Source organism: Blastomyces dermatitidis (assembly GCF_000003525.1).
Source record: "Blastomyces dermatitidis ER-3 genomic scaffold supercont1.16, whole genome shotgun sequence".
Taxonomy (NCBI): Eukaryota; Fungi; Ascomycota; class Eurotiomycetes; order Onygenales; family Ajellomycetaceae; genus Blastomyces; species Blastomyces dermatitidis.
Genome location: NW_025544789.1, coordinates 85218 through 101755, shown reverse-complemented (window position 1 = coordinate 101755; position 16538 = coordinate 85218). Strand labels below are relative to the sequence as shown.

Sequence of the window (16538 nt, the reverse complement as noted above, 5' to 3'; positions counted from 1 at the left end):
CCATTGTAGAACTTGTACAGATAGCCATTCTCGTTTATAAGCCGAAATACTCGATCCGCAACTCCCGAGAAAGGCTTGGTGGCGGATCAATCCTTTCCCCGGAAAGGACATGTTTGGGGAGGTTTTGCTGCTTAATAATGGTGATTGTTCAGCCGACCCGCCGAGCAAGGATCTATGTTGGCTTACGCAGCATATATCTGACAACTATGTTGTCCGCTAAAGCAAGACAAAAGCAACCTTTGTTTGTCCATCTCGATTCATTCAAATTCTGGGAAACTAGGCTGCCGTTATACTTGAGTGGAACTGACATCCAACATATCAACAATGACTGCAAACATGCGTGCAATTGGTTCGTTGCCCCAGGACTACATATGATTTATATCTTATTAACATGAAACTGTCAGATATCAAGGAAGGCAAGGGCCCCGCGGCCAACCTTTTTGTGACTACGCTCCCGAAGCCACTGCCGTCTGCAGGAGAGGCGCTTGTGAAAATCAAAGCGTTTGGCTTGAACAGGATGGATCTGTTACAGAGAGAAGGATTGTATCCGCTACCCCCTCAAGCACCTAAGACATTGGGTGTAGAGTTCTCTGGCGTCATTGAATCCTTGGGTGATGGAGACTGTCTCGACTTCAAAGTTGGTGATGAGGTATTTGGGTTGGCTTATGGAGGTATGTTGTATATCACCCTGGTTCCGCTCTCTTTAATCGCCCTTCTCAATTTCTCACATATGGGTTTTTGTGACCAAAAGGGGCGTATGCGGAATATATCTCATCTTCCGTGCAAACACTGCTTCACAAGCCCGCAGAAGTCTCCTGGGTGGAAGCAGCGGGAATACCAGAGGTAACGAATCTCTCAACCGCCCCACAGATATGTTATGTCGCATACTAATTACCCTCAAACTACAATCTTACAGACATGGTTCACAGCAGCCCAGGCTATGTATTTAGTAGGTGAATTTAAGCCAGGCAAATCAATTCTTTGGCATGCAGGCGCATCAGCTGTTTCCATCTCTGGCATCCAGCTCTCGAAAGCGGACAACGCGAGCAATATTTACGTTACGGCCAGCTCGCAGGAGAAAATCGACTTCTGTGTCAAGAATCTCGGGGCCACGGCCGGGTTTAATTATAAGACCCAGGACTGGGCTGCCGAGCTGACCAAGGCTACGAATGGCCGCGGAGTCGATGTGATCATTGACTTCGTCGGTGCAAGTTACTTTCAAGGAAATCTTGACGCGGCCGCGAAGGACGGCCGCATTGTCAACCTCGGCTTCTTAGGTGGCATCAAGCTGCCCGCTGGTGTTGATATCAGTCCAATTCTGAGGAAGAGGTTGAGGTACGAAGGCAGCTCTTTGCGGAGTAGGGATACTGTGTATCAGAGAAAGCTTCGGGACCTGGTGCTGGATGCAATGCCTAAATTCAAAGACGGGACATTCAAAGTATATGTTGAGAAAGTCTTCCCGTTCGAGAATGTCATAGATGCCCATGTGCTCATGGAAAGTAACCAGACCAAAGGAAAAATCATCTGCACCATTGGAGAAGTCTGATGGTAGAAGATAGATAGGCCTGTGAAAGGCTTTTTTGAGAGCGAGTATGATTAATGGATGATATAGAGGCATTTTACTTTGAATTTCTCCGGTTTTGTTTTATGTTTTCGCTTTCCATATGCTAAATATGGTCACTATGGTAGAAGAAATAAATGTTTTTAGACAAATACTGACAATGTATATCCATGGATGTGAACTAGTCATTGTATCATATGCCAAGCTATAGGCGGTGAAGAATCGTGGCAGAATTTATCGCAAAATTCACGTTCTTTTATATAAATTGGGGAATCGGCCAGATATTTCATCTTTATCGCATTCCACGAGCACTACATCGCCTAGGGTCGACATTTTCACCATCAGCAGTACCAATTCCGGTTTCCAGTCTACCGTAAGGTAGGTATTTGGCTATTTTCAACGTGCACAACATTGAATTGATTCCATTGTAACCGATTAATCTCCAGCTGACAGAAAATATGGCTAAACGGAGTCGGAATACGGAATCTAATTCAGAGCATGCTTCTCGACCAAAAAAAAGATCCAAGGAAGATGCTAAGCCTAAGCAACCTTCCTACGTCCAATCTACCGATCTGGAAGCGCTGCCTCAGTCCGAGATTGACGACTTCCTCAAGTCCAATACCATCCAGATTTCGGATCCCTCAGTCAGTGAGAATGAGACATTACGTCCTATCACTGCGTTCTCCTACCTACCTTCGGATTCCAACCAGCTGTATGGCCCTCTAGAGAACTTCTCGAAACCGACTCCAATTCAATCCGTCACATGGCCATTTTTATTCGCAGGCAGAGATGTCATCGGTGTCGCTGAAACAGGAAGTGGGAAAACATTGGCTTTCGGCGTCCCTTGCATTCGAAAAGTGTTGGCAATCAATGCTTCTCGCTCGTCATCTCGAATTTCTGCTGTCATCATTACCCCTACAAGAGAGCTGGCTATGCAAATTTACGATCAGCTAGTCAAGTTCACCCCAAAAGGCGTTGGCCTCGCATGCATATACGGAGGCGCTTCGAAGGACGATCAGCGCCGTGCACTGAAGAAAGCATCTGTTGTTGTCGCAACACCGGGGAGGTTAAAGGATTTGCACAGCGACCAGTCCCTAGACTTGCAAAAAGTGAAGTACCTTGTACTAGACGAAGCCGACAGGATGTTGGATAAAGGCTTCGAGCAAGACATCAAAGATATCGTGGGCGCCATGCCTTCGTCAAGAAAACGCCAGACGGTCATGTTTACCGCAACTTGGCCTATGTCTGTACGGAAACTTGCGGCTACCTTTATGAAAGATCCAGTGACTGTTACGATTGGAGGCGATCTCTCTTCCGACATCCGTGCCAACACGAGGATCAAGCAGATTGTGGAAGTCGTGAAACCAGAGGACAAGGAGTATAGGCTTTTGTCGTTATTAAACCAATACCAACGGGGCAAAAATGCTATGGATAAAGTATTGGTATTCTGTCTTTACAAGAAGGAGGCAACGCGCATTGAACGGTTTATCCGCTCCAAAGGTTTCAAGGTTGCTGGTATTCACGGTGACATGAACCAGACGGAACGCTTTAAGAGTCTGGATGCATTTAAATCCGGTTCCGTACCTCTTCTGGTTGCGACGGATGTTGCTGCCCGTGGGCTAGACATTCCAGCTGTCAAACTGGTCCTAAATGTCACATTTCCCTTAACAGTTGAAGACTACGTCCATCGAATCGGAAGGTAAGATCACCACCGTGTACTGAATAATAGTGATATTGAGGTAACTAACCGGTATACTAGAACGGGTCGGGCAGGTTCGGATGGATTGGCCATTACGATGTTCACCGAGAACGACAAAGGACTCTCTGGCGGGTGAGTTTGGGATATCCGTTGTCATTGTTGCGGACGTAAAGCTGACATCACATAGACTGGTTAATATCCTGAAGGGAGCTAAACAAGATGTACCCGAAGCGCTCTTGAAATTCGGCACCACTGTGAAAAAGAAGCAGCACGATTCTTATGGCGCCTTTTTCAAGGAGGCTGACACGACGAAAACGGCGACCAAAATCAAGTTTGACGATTAGATGTATCATTTGGGTTCTCATTTATGCTGCTTTGGATTTGCGATACTGTTCAAAGAGATACCTCCTCTCTAGAAATAGACTATTTTTTTTGATTCGTTGGTTAAAGGAGAAAAAATATATATATATCGGAAAAGCCAAAGTGTTAATATGAAACTTACATTGAAACCGCGAACATGCCTCCAACAACGAGTATTCTGATGATTTCCCAAAGCTTAGATTCAGCGCCGGATCGCAGGCCCCACATAACAGCGTAAGCTAAACCACCAACCACAGCAGATTCCGAGTTTGGCAATGCTTCCGTTATTCTAAAAGCAACTTTGCGATCTCGGAAGTATCTTTTGATGAACCAGGAACTCCAAACAATGCGAAGAGTCAAGTTCATGAGGTTTGCCCATATGATCCCGCTAGCACCCAATTTTCCTATTCTCAAAAACAAATAGGCTGCAGTAATGAATCCAGCAGAGCAAGCTCCCATCCAGCCAGCTTGTTGTCGTAGCTCCGAGTGTGTTGCCGTTGAGGCGACGAAGGCCTCGGTGATGCCGTTGAATGCTAGCAGCGGAATGTAGTAACAGTAGTTCGAGAGGATGCTTTGGATGCCAGGGGGTGACCACTGAGAGCCTATTAGGAGCTTGAGTAACTCTGGGACTATGGTTGGACCTAAAGCGCAGATCATGATCGAAAATATACCGTAAGCGTGGAGGATACCACAGAGGTATGTCTTGCCCAGTTTCAGGCTCTCCTTAGTTGTCGGTTCCGACTTGTTGATGGCGAGAAGCTTTCCAAATAAATTCCGGGAGCTTTCCTCGATAGGCTGGAAAATAATCCTTGCAACAAGACTTCCATAGTTGGAGGCCAGTGCATACAGGCCTTGCTCTTCAAGGGTGGAAAACGTAGCAAGCGCCATTGAGTCACCTTGGGTGAGGATATGCTTCACCACGGACTGGGCATAGATATTGATACTGAGGGATAGTAGCGGGATAGAGAACATATTCAAAAAATAATCGGATTTTTCTCTAATAAGTCGTTAGGCTCCTGTAGCTGCTTTCAACGAAGGGGGGGACTAACCGGCAGCGGATGGGAAGAGGAAATACCGAGAAGCCACCTCGGTTTGAATATGAGCTAACTGTAAGGAAATAGGCAACAAGAAGAGTAAACGCATAAGCTGTTTGGCCTACAGCAAAGGGTAAAACGCCTAGGTCCCTTCCGGTATGAGCTGCCCATATACTGGTCCCGCATGTTGTCGAAGCTTTCATAACGGCAGCTGTTGTTTCAACCAATGCCCTTGTTTTATACAGCATCCGATGTTGGACTACAGCAAAACACGGTTCTGTCAAGAGCTCCAAGAAGCATGCAAAGCCTGTCACTTTGAGACTGCTTTCGAAGAATGGTATATCGAGAACATCTTGGTGGGCATATCGAGCATAAAATAGGCCCAGAATATAAATCAGAGGACCACCTAGTGCAACCACCAGATAAGAAAGGTTTACGACAGCCTGAATATCTTCCTGATAACTGTATGATTTGGATTCTCCTGGCTTCTCAGTATGAGCTTTTTCCGTAGCGCTCATAGGGCTCGATCGTTGAGAGTTGGAAGGTTGTCGTTGGAGGGCAACTCTAAGGCTTTCACGAGAGAAGTAGAGCGTGGTGACAGTATAGAGTTCTAACTGAGTAGTGACTCCTAATATCTCTGGGGATAGATACCGTAGGAGGAGTTGGTTTGCCAGAAATGTTAAAGCTCGAGAAACAACCTGGATCAATATCAAGTATGTAGTACCATGGGCTCCAGATTCGTTCACCAGGGACTTGGTTGATCCATTGAGGCCCATCATTACAGATTTCGAGAATGGGATGGGTTCCGGATCTAGTCAATTAACGCAGGGAGAACTTCATGCATCGCGATAGGGTGTTAAAACATTGTAGAGTTCCACATTTTCTTTTGTAGTTCTTTGGGTTGCGTTAACCTTGGAATATTGGAGGTCACATGATTAAGTTAGGTTGATGGCATAGATTTTAAGCGGAGCTCCTATACCATCGATTACGTAGAAGAAGCAAATGTTTGAGTGTATATAAATAGTATACATAGAATTACTACATAAACAACGTCGCGAACTACCCATCTTGGCCAGCAGTTGGGCTGTGTCTGTATCATCTAACGCCATTGAATTTGAAGTAAGGAATTTAGCAGTAGCCGGGACAAATTAGTTTGCAAACCCGCCCCTGAAATTCTACTTATCACCATGTTCCTCAAACCATTACCTCTCCGTTAAAAGGGAGGGAGGAAAATGGATAGCCCCCATTTTTGATACGGAACACGCTCAGGAGGAAGCTATACATAACAAAGATAACAGCACCCCAAACAATTACGTTGACTTTCTGTGATTTAGGATCCGCAATTCGAGGAGTCTTCATCGCAAGAACGATCGTGGCGAATGAGAGAGTAGCATCTGCACATTATCAAATATTAGAAAAGCAATTGAGAAGGAGAATGTGTCTGGGATGCTGGACAACGTATTGGCCGGGGAAACATACACATAGCCGCAACGATTTGAGTTTCCAGACCAAATTGAGACGAAAAGCCACCGGCAAAATAGTTGATACCACCCTTTCCATCCCCTGACACATATGGCACTTTTCTTATATGGTTGAACATATGTCCACTGGTGAAAAGGAGAACCGCAATCAGGCTAACAGCAGCCCACAGGTTTCTATTTTGGATAATGGGTAGGATAAATCGGGACGACACCGTAAAGAGGGTTATAGCACCAAGCAGTAATGTTGTTATTGTTACGATTCGCGCATAGTTTATTGGACGGACAACAGGTGGTCTATGGCCTTCTGGCAGGTATCGGCTCATCCAGTCCGATATCTGGTCTGCGGATAGAGGCCTTGTAAATAATTAGCAATGGGCTTCAAAATAAAGCGGGAATGTATATTGTTACCCATTGAAATCATATCGGATAGGGGATGCATCTGCTTTCGCCCCGGAGCCAACAGTAGGAGGAAAGAACATCAAGACCGGGGCGCTTTGAAGCAAAAGCTGTCAATGCAAATCGGGTCAGTTATTGGAAGACTGTAGATAGTGTAATATCCTGGATATCCCACTAACCTTCTGGAAAGTATTTTTCCCCCTAGAGAAATCCAAAGTACCGAAAAGTAATCTAGGTGTGTCCTCCCGGGCCCCTTTGGTCCAGCTCCGGGCCAGGAGGTCCCATTCAGGCTGAACTTCGCGGCAAAGCTGGCACCCATATCTCGCATCTCCAGCGGTAAGGATTATCGCAACATGGTAATCGCGTGGACTCGATGTCAAGTCGCTATAAGTCGAATCATCAAGTGGAATTGGCGTACTTGATTTTGCCAGAGCTTGGTACGTCTTGTATTTGTCCACAGTAGATTTGGCAGCAGACAACGAGATTATTAGGCAAATTAATGCCGTAAATATAGATAGAGTCCTCATGGCTAATCCTTTCCCCCTCAAATAAAGAAAGGAGATGAGACAGTTGTTCGCAAGCCTTGAAGCTAGGAGTGGTAAGATTGCATTGGCATGTGGCCACTGTGTACTCTCCGCGATGCTGGGGCAGTTCAACTGGTCTCCGAGAGCACCGCTGCTTTAAGGATCGGCGGATTTAGCGTGTTCTGATTTGCATGCCAAGAGTTAACGCTAAATAAAGCAGCGCAAGTTCCAACCAAAGCATCAACAGAACTTAGCGAGGTCGACTTTTCTACTTCCTACAGCAATCCCTCCCATTTTGTTCCACTGCTACTCAAATATAAAAATAACTAGGTAAAATAGTACAATACCAATGGCTCCGCGAAAGCAAAGGAATTTGGCTGTTCTACATGAGGTGGGCCCACCGCGCTCTATTTCTGCTTGCTTCCTCCTGCTCACAATAACATGTGTTAGCCGCTTCCTTCAACCAGTGCGCGTCTTGAGACAGAATATGAAAAAGCTCTCTGTCAGACCAAATTAATTATCGGCGAAGAAAAGAATCGGGTCCTACGCGTTCATGCCTTACTTGCGGATCATGATAAAGAAGATCTATGTTCCGAAGTTGAAGATACCAAATCGCACCTAGCACGAGCAGAGAAGATTGGTTCAGAAGCACAGGAGCAGTTGAAGCAAGCACAGAATGATATCGACCACTTACGAAATTCGCTTCGGGCCCACTTACGGGAAATTGACGATTTAAAGGCAAGCATTTCAGGTGTACAGGTATAAGATGAATACTAATATAACCACAGTCAAACATAAGCGAATTACAAGTGACAGTAGCCGACTCGAGTAAGCTGCTGGCAGAAAAACGAGCCATGACGCGAGAAATATCCAATTTGAAACACGAAATTGAGCACCTGAGATCACAAAACTCGTCTCACCAGGCTTTGATGTCTGAGAAGCTGTCGCTAGAACGCCAGCTACGCTCGCTAGAAGTCGAGCTTCAAAACGAGAAAAATGCGTTAGAAAAGGCACGGCTGAAGTGTCTGGAACAAAGTGAGATGGACAGCAAGATTATCAGCGAATTGGGGGAGTTTAATAAGGAACTTGCAAGAGAGCGGCGTGAACGGGAAAAAATTGAAAATGACATGAAAACTGAAGCGCTCGAGTGGGCGCGCCATCGATCGGTTCTCGAAAACAAGCTGGCTACGCTTCGAAATAAGTTACGGCAGTCAAAGGATAACAGCGACTTAGACCACCCTACAATATTGGATGATGTTGGACAGGAAGACCAGAGACGGAAGAGAAGCACTTCTAGGTTTGAGACGGAGATAACGATAGCCACACCAGGCGCAGCTGCAGCTCCCCGGAGAATCAGCAGGGTGCCCACTGTGCCCGGCGAAAAATCAACGTTCTCCACAACGCCATTCCTAAATCGAACCAGTACAACGGCAGAATCTTCAGACGAGTCCGAGACTAATTCAGATGCAGAGGAAGTCCGTAGGCGAACCAAAAGGATTAAAGAGGATGCTGAACATGACCGTCCAAAGCCTCGCAAACCCTCTAGCTCAAAAGCTACAAAACCGACGAAGCAGAGACGTCCGGCAAAATCGCAAGATGTATCCGTCATGGTGAATTCCGACGATGACCACGAAGTTATGCAATCCACAAAACCACAACATGAGTCATCAACGTCGACGACAAATAAGAATGCGGGAATCAAGCGGAGACTTCTTCCTAGGAAGCCAGAGGGCACGCTGTTTGATGATGATGAAGACGGCTTTGGGGATCCCAATAAGGATAGAAGACGGATACCATCTGGATTTCGAGCTCTCCGGGGAGGTCAGTTCGGGCTAGGTGCGCCGAGTCGACGACTTGGTGGCGGTCGAGGATTAGAGGCGTATGCAGATATCTCTCCTTTGCGACGGGATATTCGAGCTGCGAGAGATTAGATAGTTCGCTCCCCTATAGAAATACCTACTTCTTTATTCTTAACGTTTTATGTACCTCTTGGGAAAAGCAAGGTCAACCGATCTTAGCGATCTTTTATGCGGTGTCCAATGTACTCCATTCTAGAGAAATAATAGCTACCTGCGGGTTCTGTTGAAAATTTAATATCATGGTCATGCCCCTTGTTGAGCTTGCGGCTGCGCAACGGCTATAGCCACGTGATAAAATTTAGTGTGGTCTTTTTTCTTCTCTCAAATATTCATTCCCATGAGGGAAAAGAAACAATTTTCAATATTATTGCAACTCAAAAATTCACACTCGGTTTACCTAATCCCATATGAAACTCCTCAATCTCCGTCTTTCCTCCCATGTGTGGCTACCAACGGGTAAAAGTTGCAGCTGGGAATCGCGGGTAGTGATTGAGATATCGAAAAGATATTCCTCGTCGTCTAAGCGATGGCAAGCTCGGCAAGCAAAGGACAAATACTCGAGAGAAGCAGCAGTGAAAGGATTGAAAAGCCGTGCAGCATTTAAACTAATACAGGTGACATCCCTTCGACGCCAGCGTTTGTGCTGCCCTGGGCTGACGACTAGCTTCGACAGATTAATGAAAAACATAAAATATTTAAACCCGGTCAAAGTGTAGTAGATTTGGTATGGATGAATTTACTACTTCCAACAGCTTCTCTTGGATATATAGCTGACTATACAAGGGTTATGCCCCCGGATCTTGGTCACAGGTCCGAATGCCCGCGTGCCTTGTCCCTTCTTCCCTCTAGGGTTCTAATCATTGTCTTCCAGGTCGCCGTGGACCTCACGCAGCCCAAAGGCCGTGTAGTCGGAGTGGATATAATTCCTGCTCAACCTCCGAAAGGTGTCTCAACAATCCAAGGAAACTTCCTTTCTCCGCAGATACAAGCTTACGTCCAAGAATTCCTACGAAACCCTAATCGTGGAAGAGCACAGTCTCTCAACCACTTCGACGACGCCGATCCACGTTCGCAACCACAGGCCGATAGCGAAGTGGAAGAAACTGAAGGTTACATTGATAGGGAACGGAGTGCTAGCTTGCATATTGCCCAGGTAGACGGTGGCAATGAAGATATCCCCGATATTGCTGTCGCGGATAAGACGGTTGATGTGGTTCTAAGCGACATGTCTGCCCCCTGGGATCAAACAACTGGTTTCTGGAAGAAAAGCCTTAGTGACCCTTATCACAGGATGATGAACACGAGCGGAATGAGCTTTCGAGATCATGCCGGAAGCATGGTATGATTGATACACGTCTCTCGCCGTCTTTACTTTACCTGTGTCACTAATGAGGAGGATAGGACCTTTGCAGGGCGGCGCTGGAGTTTAGTTTCAACGTCTTGAAAACGGGAGGTCATTTCGTTTGCAAGTTTTATCAAGGTGCTGAAGATAAAGCACTGGAAAGGCAATTGAAAGAACTATTCCAGAACGTCCATCGGGAAAAGCCAGAATCTTCTCGTAGCGTACGTTGGGAAGCCCGCTAATCTTGATATCTCACTAATTAAATTTTCTGCCAGGAATCGAAAGAAGCATACTTTATCGGTTTAAGACGGAAACATAATGCCTCCAGAGGTGCCGTTCTGTCGGACCAATAGTTCATACCGCCGCTCAAGCTGTAACGGAGCCGTTTACGATATACCGTCTGCAACTGGAAATGGGCATGGAAAGAATGTGCGTTGGTCATTTATTCTATGTCCTAAATCATTTCTCCATCGCCTTCTTCGAAATCGCTCTCCTCGAAGTCAAGGGAAGCTGACGCTTCCTCGGCTGCGCGCTGAATCTGTGGAATTTAGTTCCAAGTACGACCTGTTTTCTCATCTGAAACGGAGACTTACCTCCTTCAGACCGCTCAACTCTTCAACATAATCACGTTCATTCACCGCCTTGCGAACGAAATCCCACCCCTGTGTCTTATAGGCATCCGTTATATTACCTGAGCAAGCACTACAACAGTTGTAGCTCTTCCCGGATACGACCACGTTCGAAAAATTAGACAAAAACCCTCTGATTTGATGGGGGACGATTCCGAGAGGGTGATCGGCGTGGCTTTCTTGTTGGAGGGAGGATGCAGGTGCAGCTGGACCATTTGGATGCTGCAAAGTGGACACAAACAACTCAACTAACAAGGCGGATGCTATTGCAGCTATGCCGGGACGAGTCACCGTACACTGTTGGTCTAGCGTTTGGTCCTTAACAGACTGTAACCGAGTTAGCACACAACACATATATATGAAGAATTGAGCCAACGACTTACATCAGCTGGAGCAACAACGTCATTACAAAAGTAGCATCCCAGTTCTGTTTCTGGCGCCGAGCTATTTTCAACGCCGTGACGCATTACAACATATGTGTCGAAACCAAGCGCTGCATTCATCACTATTTTTCCGGTTGCCTTTCCCATAACGGTTGGTAACCACCGAGCCTCTCGAGTATCCAACAAAACAAATATCGCATCGTGTTCGTCAACCAGTTTCTTGAGTTCCCGAAATTCAAGTTCGGCTTTCGAAGCGTCGGTTATTGGGTGACCCGGCATTGGGACAGATATCACAAAGCCAGAAGCGTCAACACCGGGATAGATTTCTTCAAGAGCTGCGGCAGCGCGAAGGGCCTTCTTAGTCCCTCCTCCCAAGCAGTCATTAAACCCAAACAGTGGCTGTCTAACAGGATTGGAGAATGACACTGTGCCATTATCTACAAACGTAATTTTTCGAACACCCCACCCCTGTATCTTCAGCATCAGCTATTGAGCCATATACAAGAGATTTTGCTATTCTCACCAACAAATTGCGTGCAACGTAGCTACCCAGAGTTCCTGCACCTAGCAAAAGGCATTTTGTGTTTTTGATTTTCTCGAGATCCAGGTTAGGGCTGATCCTCCACTTCATAAGTTTCAAATTGAGGTCCACTGATTGATCAGCCAGCCTGTTTCGTCCCGTTAGAAACACTTTACTTAACATGGTTTAAAAATAATAATATGAAATCTTTAGACAAACCTTCTGGGGTCCATGTATTCTGTGAGATCAGTGATTCTTCCAGTTAGTTTGCCCGCGGCATTTCGTTCCCATCCGGTGACTTTCGGCATGGGCATTTCGGACCCGAGCTGCGAGTCTTTACCGTCAGGTTGAGCTGCATCCGATCTCAATTTTATGACAATACTTCGACCTTGATCCCTTTTCGATTGAACGTCGCGGTATCTAAGAATATTAACTTCGTTAAGTTTCCATCGTTGGCGAACAAGAACCAACAGGTTCCTCAACATCCAACCTGGAGCATCTGGGTAGTTCGATGGATCAGCGAAACACACAAAACAATCTTCGGGCAAAATATCGCTAAAAAATCCAACTTCAAACCCTGAAAGTGATGAAATTTTCCAGGAAAACCCCAGCTCTTTTGCTTTTGATGGCAAGGATTGCTGGTTATCGACATTTTCTGTGTTAGACGGAGTGCCACCTGATGAACTGTTACCCGCATGCCAATCCTTCCTAGCAAGAAAGAACCCGTGTTGGCGAGCATCAACCCCATATCGCCATGTTTGAACAGCGTCAACTAGGGTGGAACTTTCACTGCCTGATAATGGCTTCGGATCCAGCACGGGTGTCCATGATGGTGATGAATGGATTGCGGGAAATGCAAACCAATACGAAAATTTATATTTTTTCAAATCCGCAAAGGAAAGCGCAATAAATGACACTAGCAGGGATGGGCATGAGTAAATGGTCCCATCATTGATTGCATCCCATATCTGCTCCCAGTAGATCACTCTCAGCACAAAGCCTTACTCATGGGATGCAGGGTGTTGCGTACCGTCTTTCCAGTTTGTAATAAAAGAGCATTCTTGTCTGTATTGCGGTATTCTTCGATTGTGTTGACATTCTTTATCATCCCTTCAGCCCTATAGTAGCCAGCGGGCACTCTGTGGAATCGAGACTGTGAGTAATTACCAAATATGCCAGAAGTAGTTCGACTTACTCATCTCGGGTCAAGGCAGTCCCATGAATTTGCATACGACACGAAGTCTCCGGGCGATCAGCAGATCTGATCTCGTAAAGTCCAAGCAGCTTACGAGCAGAGTCATCGAGTTTGTCATGATTTATTTTCAGCGAAGCCAAGGATGTGTAGAAAGGAAGCTCTATATCAGAAGCAAAAGGTGTATACTGCATGTTGGCGACAGACAGATCTAAGTCCAAAACGGAATGTATCTGCTTGAAAGTAGGGATTCCAGTGAATAAATAACAGATTTCAGTAGAGCGTATCTACTGGCCTTGTTTCCCACCAGGTGATCAATGGCTGGCCTCGTTGGAATATCAGCTGGGGTGAGATCAAAACAAGTCGCTTTGATATTAGTTAGCAAAACTCCTTGTATGCTGCTTTTATTAGGGATGACATCTTCTAAGCCTCCAAAATGGGTAACTAGTGTATTCGGAAGAATAAACCATGGACGTCGCCTGATTCATCGTGTCACATGATCCGCTCGAATTTCAATGTTCGATTTTATGTGTTGGCAGGAAGATCTACCCTTCAACAGTTTACATTTTATTGAAAAGCTCTAGAAAGTAAAGTCAGGACCCTCTATGCAATCTGTTCTCTTTTAGAGGTCGATTTTATATTGAATACCTTCACAGTTTATGACGGAGAATCACTAAACAATACACCAATCTCGCCGACTTTTCCCCCGAAAAGTACCTAATTTACTTAATTACCATGCTGCTTGGTCTATGTGGAGGTCTATTGCCAAAACCCTATTTCTATGATTTTTATTATTATTTATTATTATTATTATATTATTATTTTCACACTTATTTAAGAAAAAAAATACGAAGAAGAAGAGGTTAGGGCAATAAGAGCAGAAACTGACATTGCTTTTAGGAATATGCTCCGGAAAAAGCTCCGTTGCTGAGTACTTAATCCAAAAACACGGATTTCACAAGCTCCAACTCGCCCACAGGCCCAGTCATCTGCTTGAACAAACTGAGCTACCTCCATCTTTCGGGAGTCAAGCACCTAAAAATGGGGCTCACGTATTTCAGAACGTTGATGAGCTTCTCGATTTTGTAACGAAAAGATGGCAAGATCGTTGGGTGACTACCAATATCTGGGATGAGGCAACGCTCGAGAGACTCCTCATGAGACCTTATTTTCTTCTAGTAAGCGTGGATGCTCCAGTGAGCCTTAGATGGAGCCGCTTCACTGAAAGGTACGCGGAGCTCCTCCTGACTTCGCGCTGGATCTCCTCTCAACCCTAACAATATCAGGGCTTGGCGGCGGCAATTAGATCCTCCCGACCTCGAGAAATTCGTGCTCTGGAACGACAAGCACCTATACGATAAGGATATCGGAATTACCTACATGACAGACCGTGCTCAGATCCGATTATTTAACTCGTCATCTTCGTTGCATGAGTTGCACTCGGCGCTGGAGGAGCTAGATTTAGCCGACGACCGACGTCTCCGCCCTGGCTGGGACCAATATTTCATGCAACTTGCCTCTCTGGCAGCCCAACGAAGCAATTGCATGAAGCGACGAGTAGGGTGCGTACTAGTTCGAGGAAAGCGAGTTATGAGCACAGGATACAATGGAACCCCTCGGAATACGAAAAATTGTAATGAAGGCGGATGTGAGATTTTTCCTTTGCTTGAAATACATATAGATAGATGCCTTACTAATTCTTCACAGGCCCCCGCTGCAACTCAGGAGAGGGTGGTGGCGCTGCGCTCTCTACCTGTCTTTGTATCCACGCAGAAGAAAATGCTCTATTGGAGGCAGGACGTGAACGAATAGGGGAGGGTGCTATATTATATTGCAATACGTCAGTTCTTCCTAAGGCTTTGCATCACTAAGTATTTCAGAAAATGAAAACTGACTATGCCTTTCCTACAGCTGTCCCTGCCTCACTTGCAGTGTAAAAATTGCTCAGCTTGGAATATCCGAAGTGGTCTACTCGCAGAGCTATAACATGGATAAGGAGGTTAGTGCTAGTGTTACCATTCATACACCTAGAGATACCGTGCTAATTTTCCTTAGACCGCATCAATTTTGCAAGAAGCTGGAGTGAAACTCCGCCAGTTCTCTCCTGTAAGTGAATGCTTTTCCAAACACCAAAAAATCAAAAATCCATGTTACAGTGTAGACTAATTGAATTCTAGCCACGCAACGGACTAGTGTACCTCCAAAGGTTCGACATGATGATTAGTGCTGATCATGAAGTATTTAACTCGGAGCCAACTATATGATGTCCGGGTGAAGGACTTGGGCTCGATCCGCGCTATTCAATTGCTAGTAATTTGCAAATTTTCTTTTTCTTTTCCAATATTTAGATTAATTCAAAATTTTAAGGTTGGCGTGCGTGCATGTGTACACGCAAATTAAATCAATTTTTGCCTTACGTAAGTTAACATAATCAACCACCCAACAACCTATTTCCACACCTCTGTAAACCTATTTCAATCAACTTCAAATATCAATATCTCAATGAATATTTTCTAAAGATTATTCTAAAAAAGAATATATATATACTGAGCGTAGTATTTCAATTTTTGTTGAAAAAATAATTTATAATTATTAAACTATCAAACTATATGAAATATTATTTTAAAATAAAATACATAGTATATTTATAAATATTTGTATAATATACAGTCTGTTATATACGTTGATATTTATAAATTACTTATTATAAAGTGAAAATAAAAGAGAATTGCTGATATATCTCTCTATATATTATAGAAAAACCAACTTTTCCGAGTAAAATGCCCTGTAACGTGACCTCACATGACATCACATGCACCCCATCAAAAATCCATGGATATGTAGTGGCGCCTGCCAATTGCATCACTCTATATCATCACCACCGCCTCTAACGCCCCGTAACACCCCCTATCACTTCCACTTCATACCCCTATCCCCATCTTATCACTCACTCTTACCACCTCTACCACCTCTACCACCTCTACTCTCTCTATCATCACCACTGCCTCTACTGCCTCACAGCACCCTCTATCACTTTCACTCTCTATCTCTATTCTTATCTTATTATTCTATCTCTCTCTTACCATCTCTATTATCTCTCTCACTTCTATCATCTCTATCATCTCTCTCTGTCATCTTTTTCACTCTCTAGTCTCTTTATTATCATCATTATCTCTACTACTCTACAGTCTCTTCTATTACTTTCACTATCTCTACTTCTCTCTTACTATCTCTATCACATTTTGATCTCTGTGTTTATAGTATATACTGCTAAATACTCTGTAATAAAATCTCATATGATGTCATATACATCTCTTTGAATTCATGAATGAGATTGAATAGCTGACTCTGCAGTCTGTACAGCTCTGATTAATCTGATAATGATGATAGAGATGATACAGAGTGAAAGAGAGTAGTAGAAGAAGTAGAGATGATGATAATAATGATGATGAGAGAGTAGAGAGTGAAAGAGATGAAAAGAGTGATAACAGTGAATAGAGATAGAGAATGAAAGTGATAAAGGAGGTTGTGGGGTGATAGAGATGATGATGGTGAGAA

At 44.7% G+C, this 16538-nt stretch overlaps 8 protein-coding genes across 10 annotated transcripts; 5 read left to right on the top strand and 3 right to left on the bottom strand.

Moving 5' to 3' along the window:
- The first annotated feature begins 11 nt into the window (after positions 1 to 11).
- On the top strand, positions 12 to 1831 carry BDCG_09501 (NADPH2:quinone reductase). The gene is made up of 4 exons (XM_045425293.1): positions 12 to 349; positions 405 to 671; positions 752 to 843; positions 917 to 1831. Exons 1-4 carry the CDS (start codon positions 325 to 327, stop codon positions 1544 to 1546), a joined length of 1014 nt encoding a protein of 337 aa, XP_045273823.1. The 5' UTR covers positions 12 to 324; the 3' UTR covers positions 1547 to 1831.
- Positions 829 to 5553, bottom strand: BDCG_09499. Of its 2 annotated transcripts, XM_045425291.1 has the most exons (4): positions 4670 to 5553; positions 3763 to 4617; positions 3310 to 3683; positions 1587 to 3207 (listed from the first exon to the last, which is right to left on the bottom strand). In XM_045425291.1, the coding sequence occupies exons 1-3, from the start codon at positions 5431 to 5433 to the stop codon at positions 3626 to 3628; spliced, it is 1677 nt and encodes a 558-aa protein (XP_045282969.1). In that variant the 5' UTR covers positions 5434 to 5553; the 3' UTR covers positions 1587 to 3207; positions 3310 to 3625. The 2 variants fall into 2 exon arrangements, with proteins under 2 accessions (XP_045282968.1, XP_045282969.1); XM_045425290.1 differs by having other exon boundaries at positions 829 to 3683.
- On the top strand, positions 1838 to 3832 carry BDCG_09500 (ATP-dependent RNA helicase DBP3). Its single transcript, XM_045425292.1, has 4 exons — positions 1838 to 1939; positions 2008 to 3260; positions 3321 to 3392; positions 3448 to 3832. Exons 2-4 carry the CDS (start codon positions 2020 to 2022, stop codon positions 3602 to 3604), a joined length of 1470 nt encoding a protein of 489 aa, XP_045273822.1. The 5' UTR covers positions 1838 to 1939; positions 2008 to 2019; the 3' UTR covers positions 3605 to 3832.
- A 45-nt stretch (positions 5554 to 5598) lies between the features above and the next one.
- Positions 5599 to 7232, bottom strand: BDCG_09498 (oligosaccharyl transferase subunit gamma). The gene is made up of 4 exons (XM_045425289.1): positions 6711 to 7232; positions 6544 to 6641; positions 6134 to 6489; positions 5599 to 6048 (listed from the first exon to the last, which is right to left on the bottom strand). Exons 1-4 carry the CDS (start codon positions 7056 to 7058, stop codon positions 5849 to 5851), a joined length of 1002 nt encoding a protein of 333 aa, XP_045273821.1. The 5' UTR covers positions 7059 to 7232; the 3' UTR covers positions 5599 to 5848.
- Positions 7233 to 7316: 84 nt separating this feature from the next.
- Positions 7317 to 9166, top strand: BDCG_09497 (uncharacterized protein). Its single transcript, XM_045425288.1, has 3 exons — positions 7317 to 7446; positions 7506 to 7793; positions 7844 to 9166. The coding sequence occupies exons 1-3, from the start codon at positions 7405 to 7407 to the stop codon at positions 8984 to 8986; spliced, it is 1473 nt and encodes a 490-aa protein (XP_045273820.1). The 5' UTR covers positions 7317 to 7404; the 3' UTR covers positions 8987 to 9166.
- Positions 7687 to 13405, bottom strand: BDCG_09495 (ubiquitin-like modifier-activating enzyme ATG7). The gene is made up of 7 exons (XM_045425285.1): positions 12984 to 13405; positions 12819 to 12927; positions 12008 to 12756; positions 11792 to 11936; positions 11269 to 11736; positions 10850 to 11212; positions 7687 to 10794 (listed from the first exon to the last, which is right to left on the bottom strand). Exons 1-7 carry the CDS (start codon positions 13172 to 13174, stop codon positions 10711 to 10713), a joined length of 2109 nt encoding a protein of 702 aa, XP_045273818.1. The 5' UTR covers positions 13175 to 13405; the 3' UTR covers positions 7687 to 10710.
- Positions 9257 to 12007, top strand: BDCG_09496. 2 transcript variants are annotated; one of them, XM_045425287.1, is made up of 8 exons: positions 9257 to 9528; positions 9588 to 9638; positions 9698 to 9724; positions 9786 to 10141; positions 10205 to 10253; positions 10316 to 10477; positions 10532 to 10685; positions 10808 to 12007. In XM_045425287.1, the coding sequence occupies exons 1-7, from the start codon at positions 9322 to 9324 to the stop codon at positions 10607 to 10609; spliced, it is 930 nt and encodes a 309-aa protein (XP_045273819.1). In that variant the 5' UTR covers positions 9257 to 9321; the 3' UTR covers positions 10610 to 10685; positions 10808 to 12007. The 2 variants fall into 2 exon arrangements, with proteins under 2 accessions (XP_045273819.1, XP_045282967.1); XM_045425286.1 differs by having other exon boundaries at positions 10532 to 12007.
- An 11-nt stretch (positions 13406 to 13416) lies between the features above and the next one.
- BDCG_09494 (dCMP deaminase) lies at positions 13417 to 15244 on the top strand (the record flags this gene model as incomplete). Its single annotated transcript, XM_045425284.1, has 7 exons — positions 13417 to 13420; positions 13881 to 14208; positions 14267 to 14628; positions 14688 to 14820; positions 14892 to 14979; positions 15036 to 15086; positions 15158 to 15244. 7 exons carry the CDS (start codon positions 13417 to 13419, stop codon positions 15242 to 15244), a joined length of 1053 nt encoding a protein of 350 aa, XP_045273817.1.
- Between the last annotated feature and the right edge of the window lie 1294 nt (positions 15245 to 16538).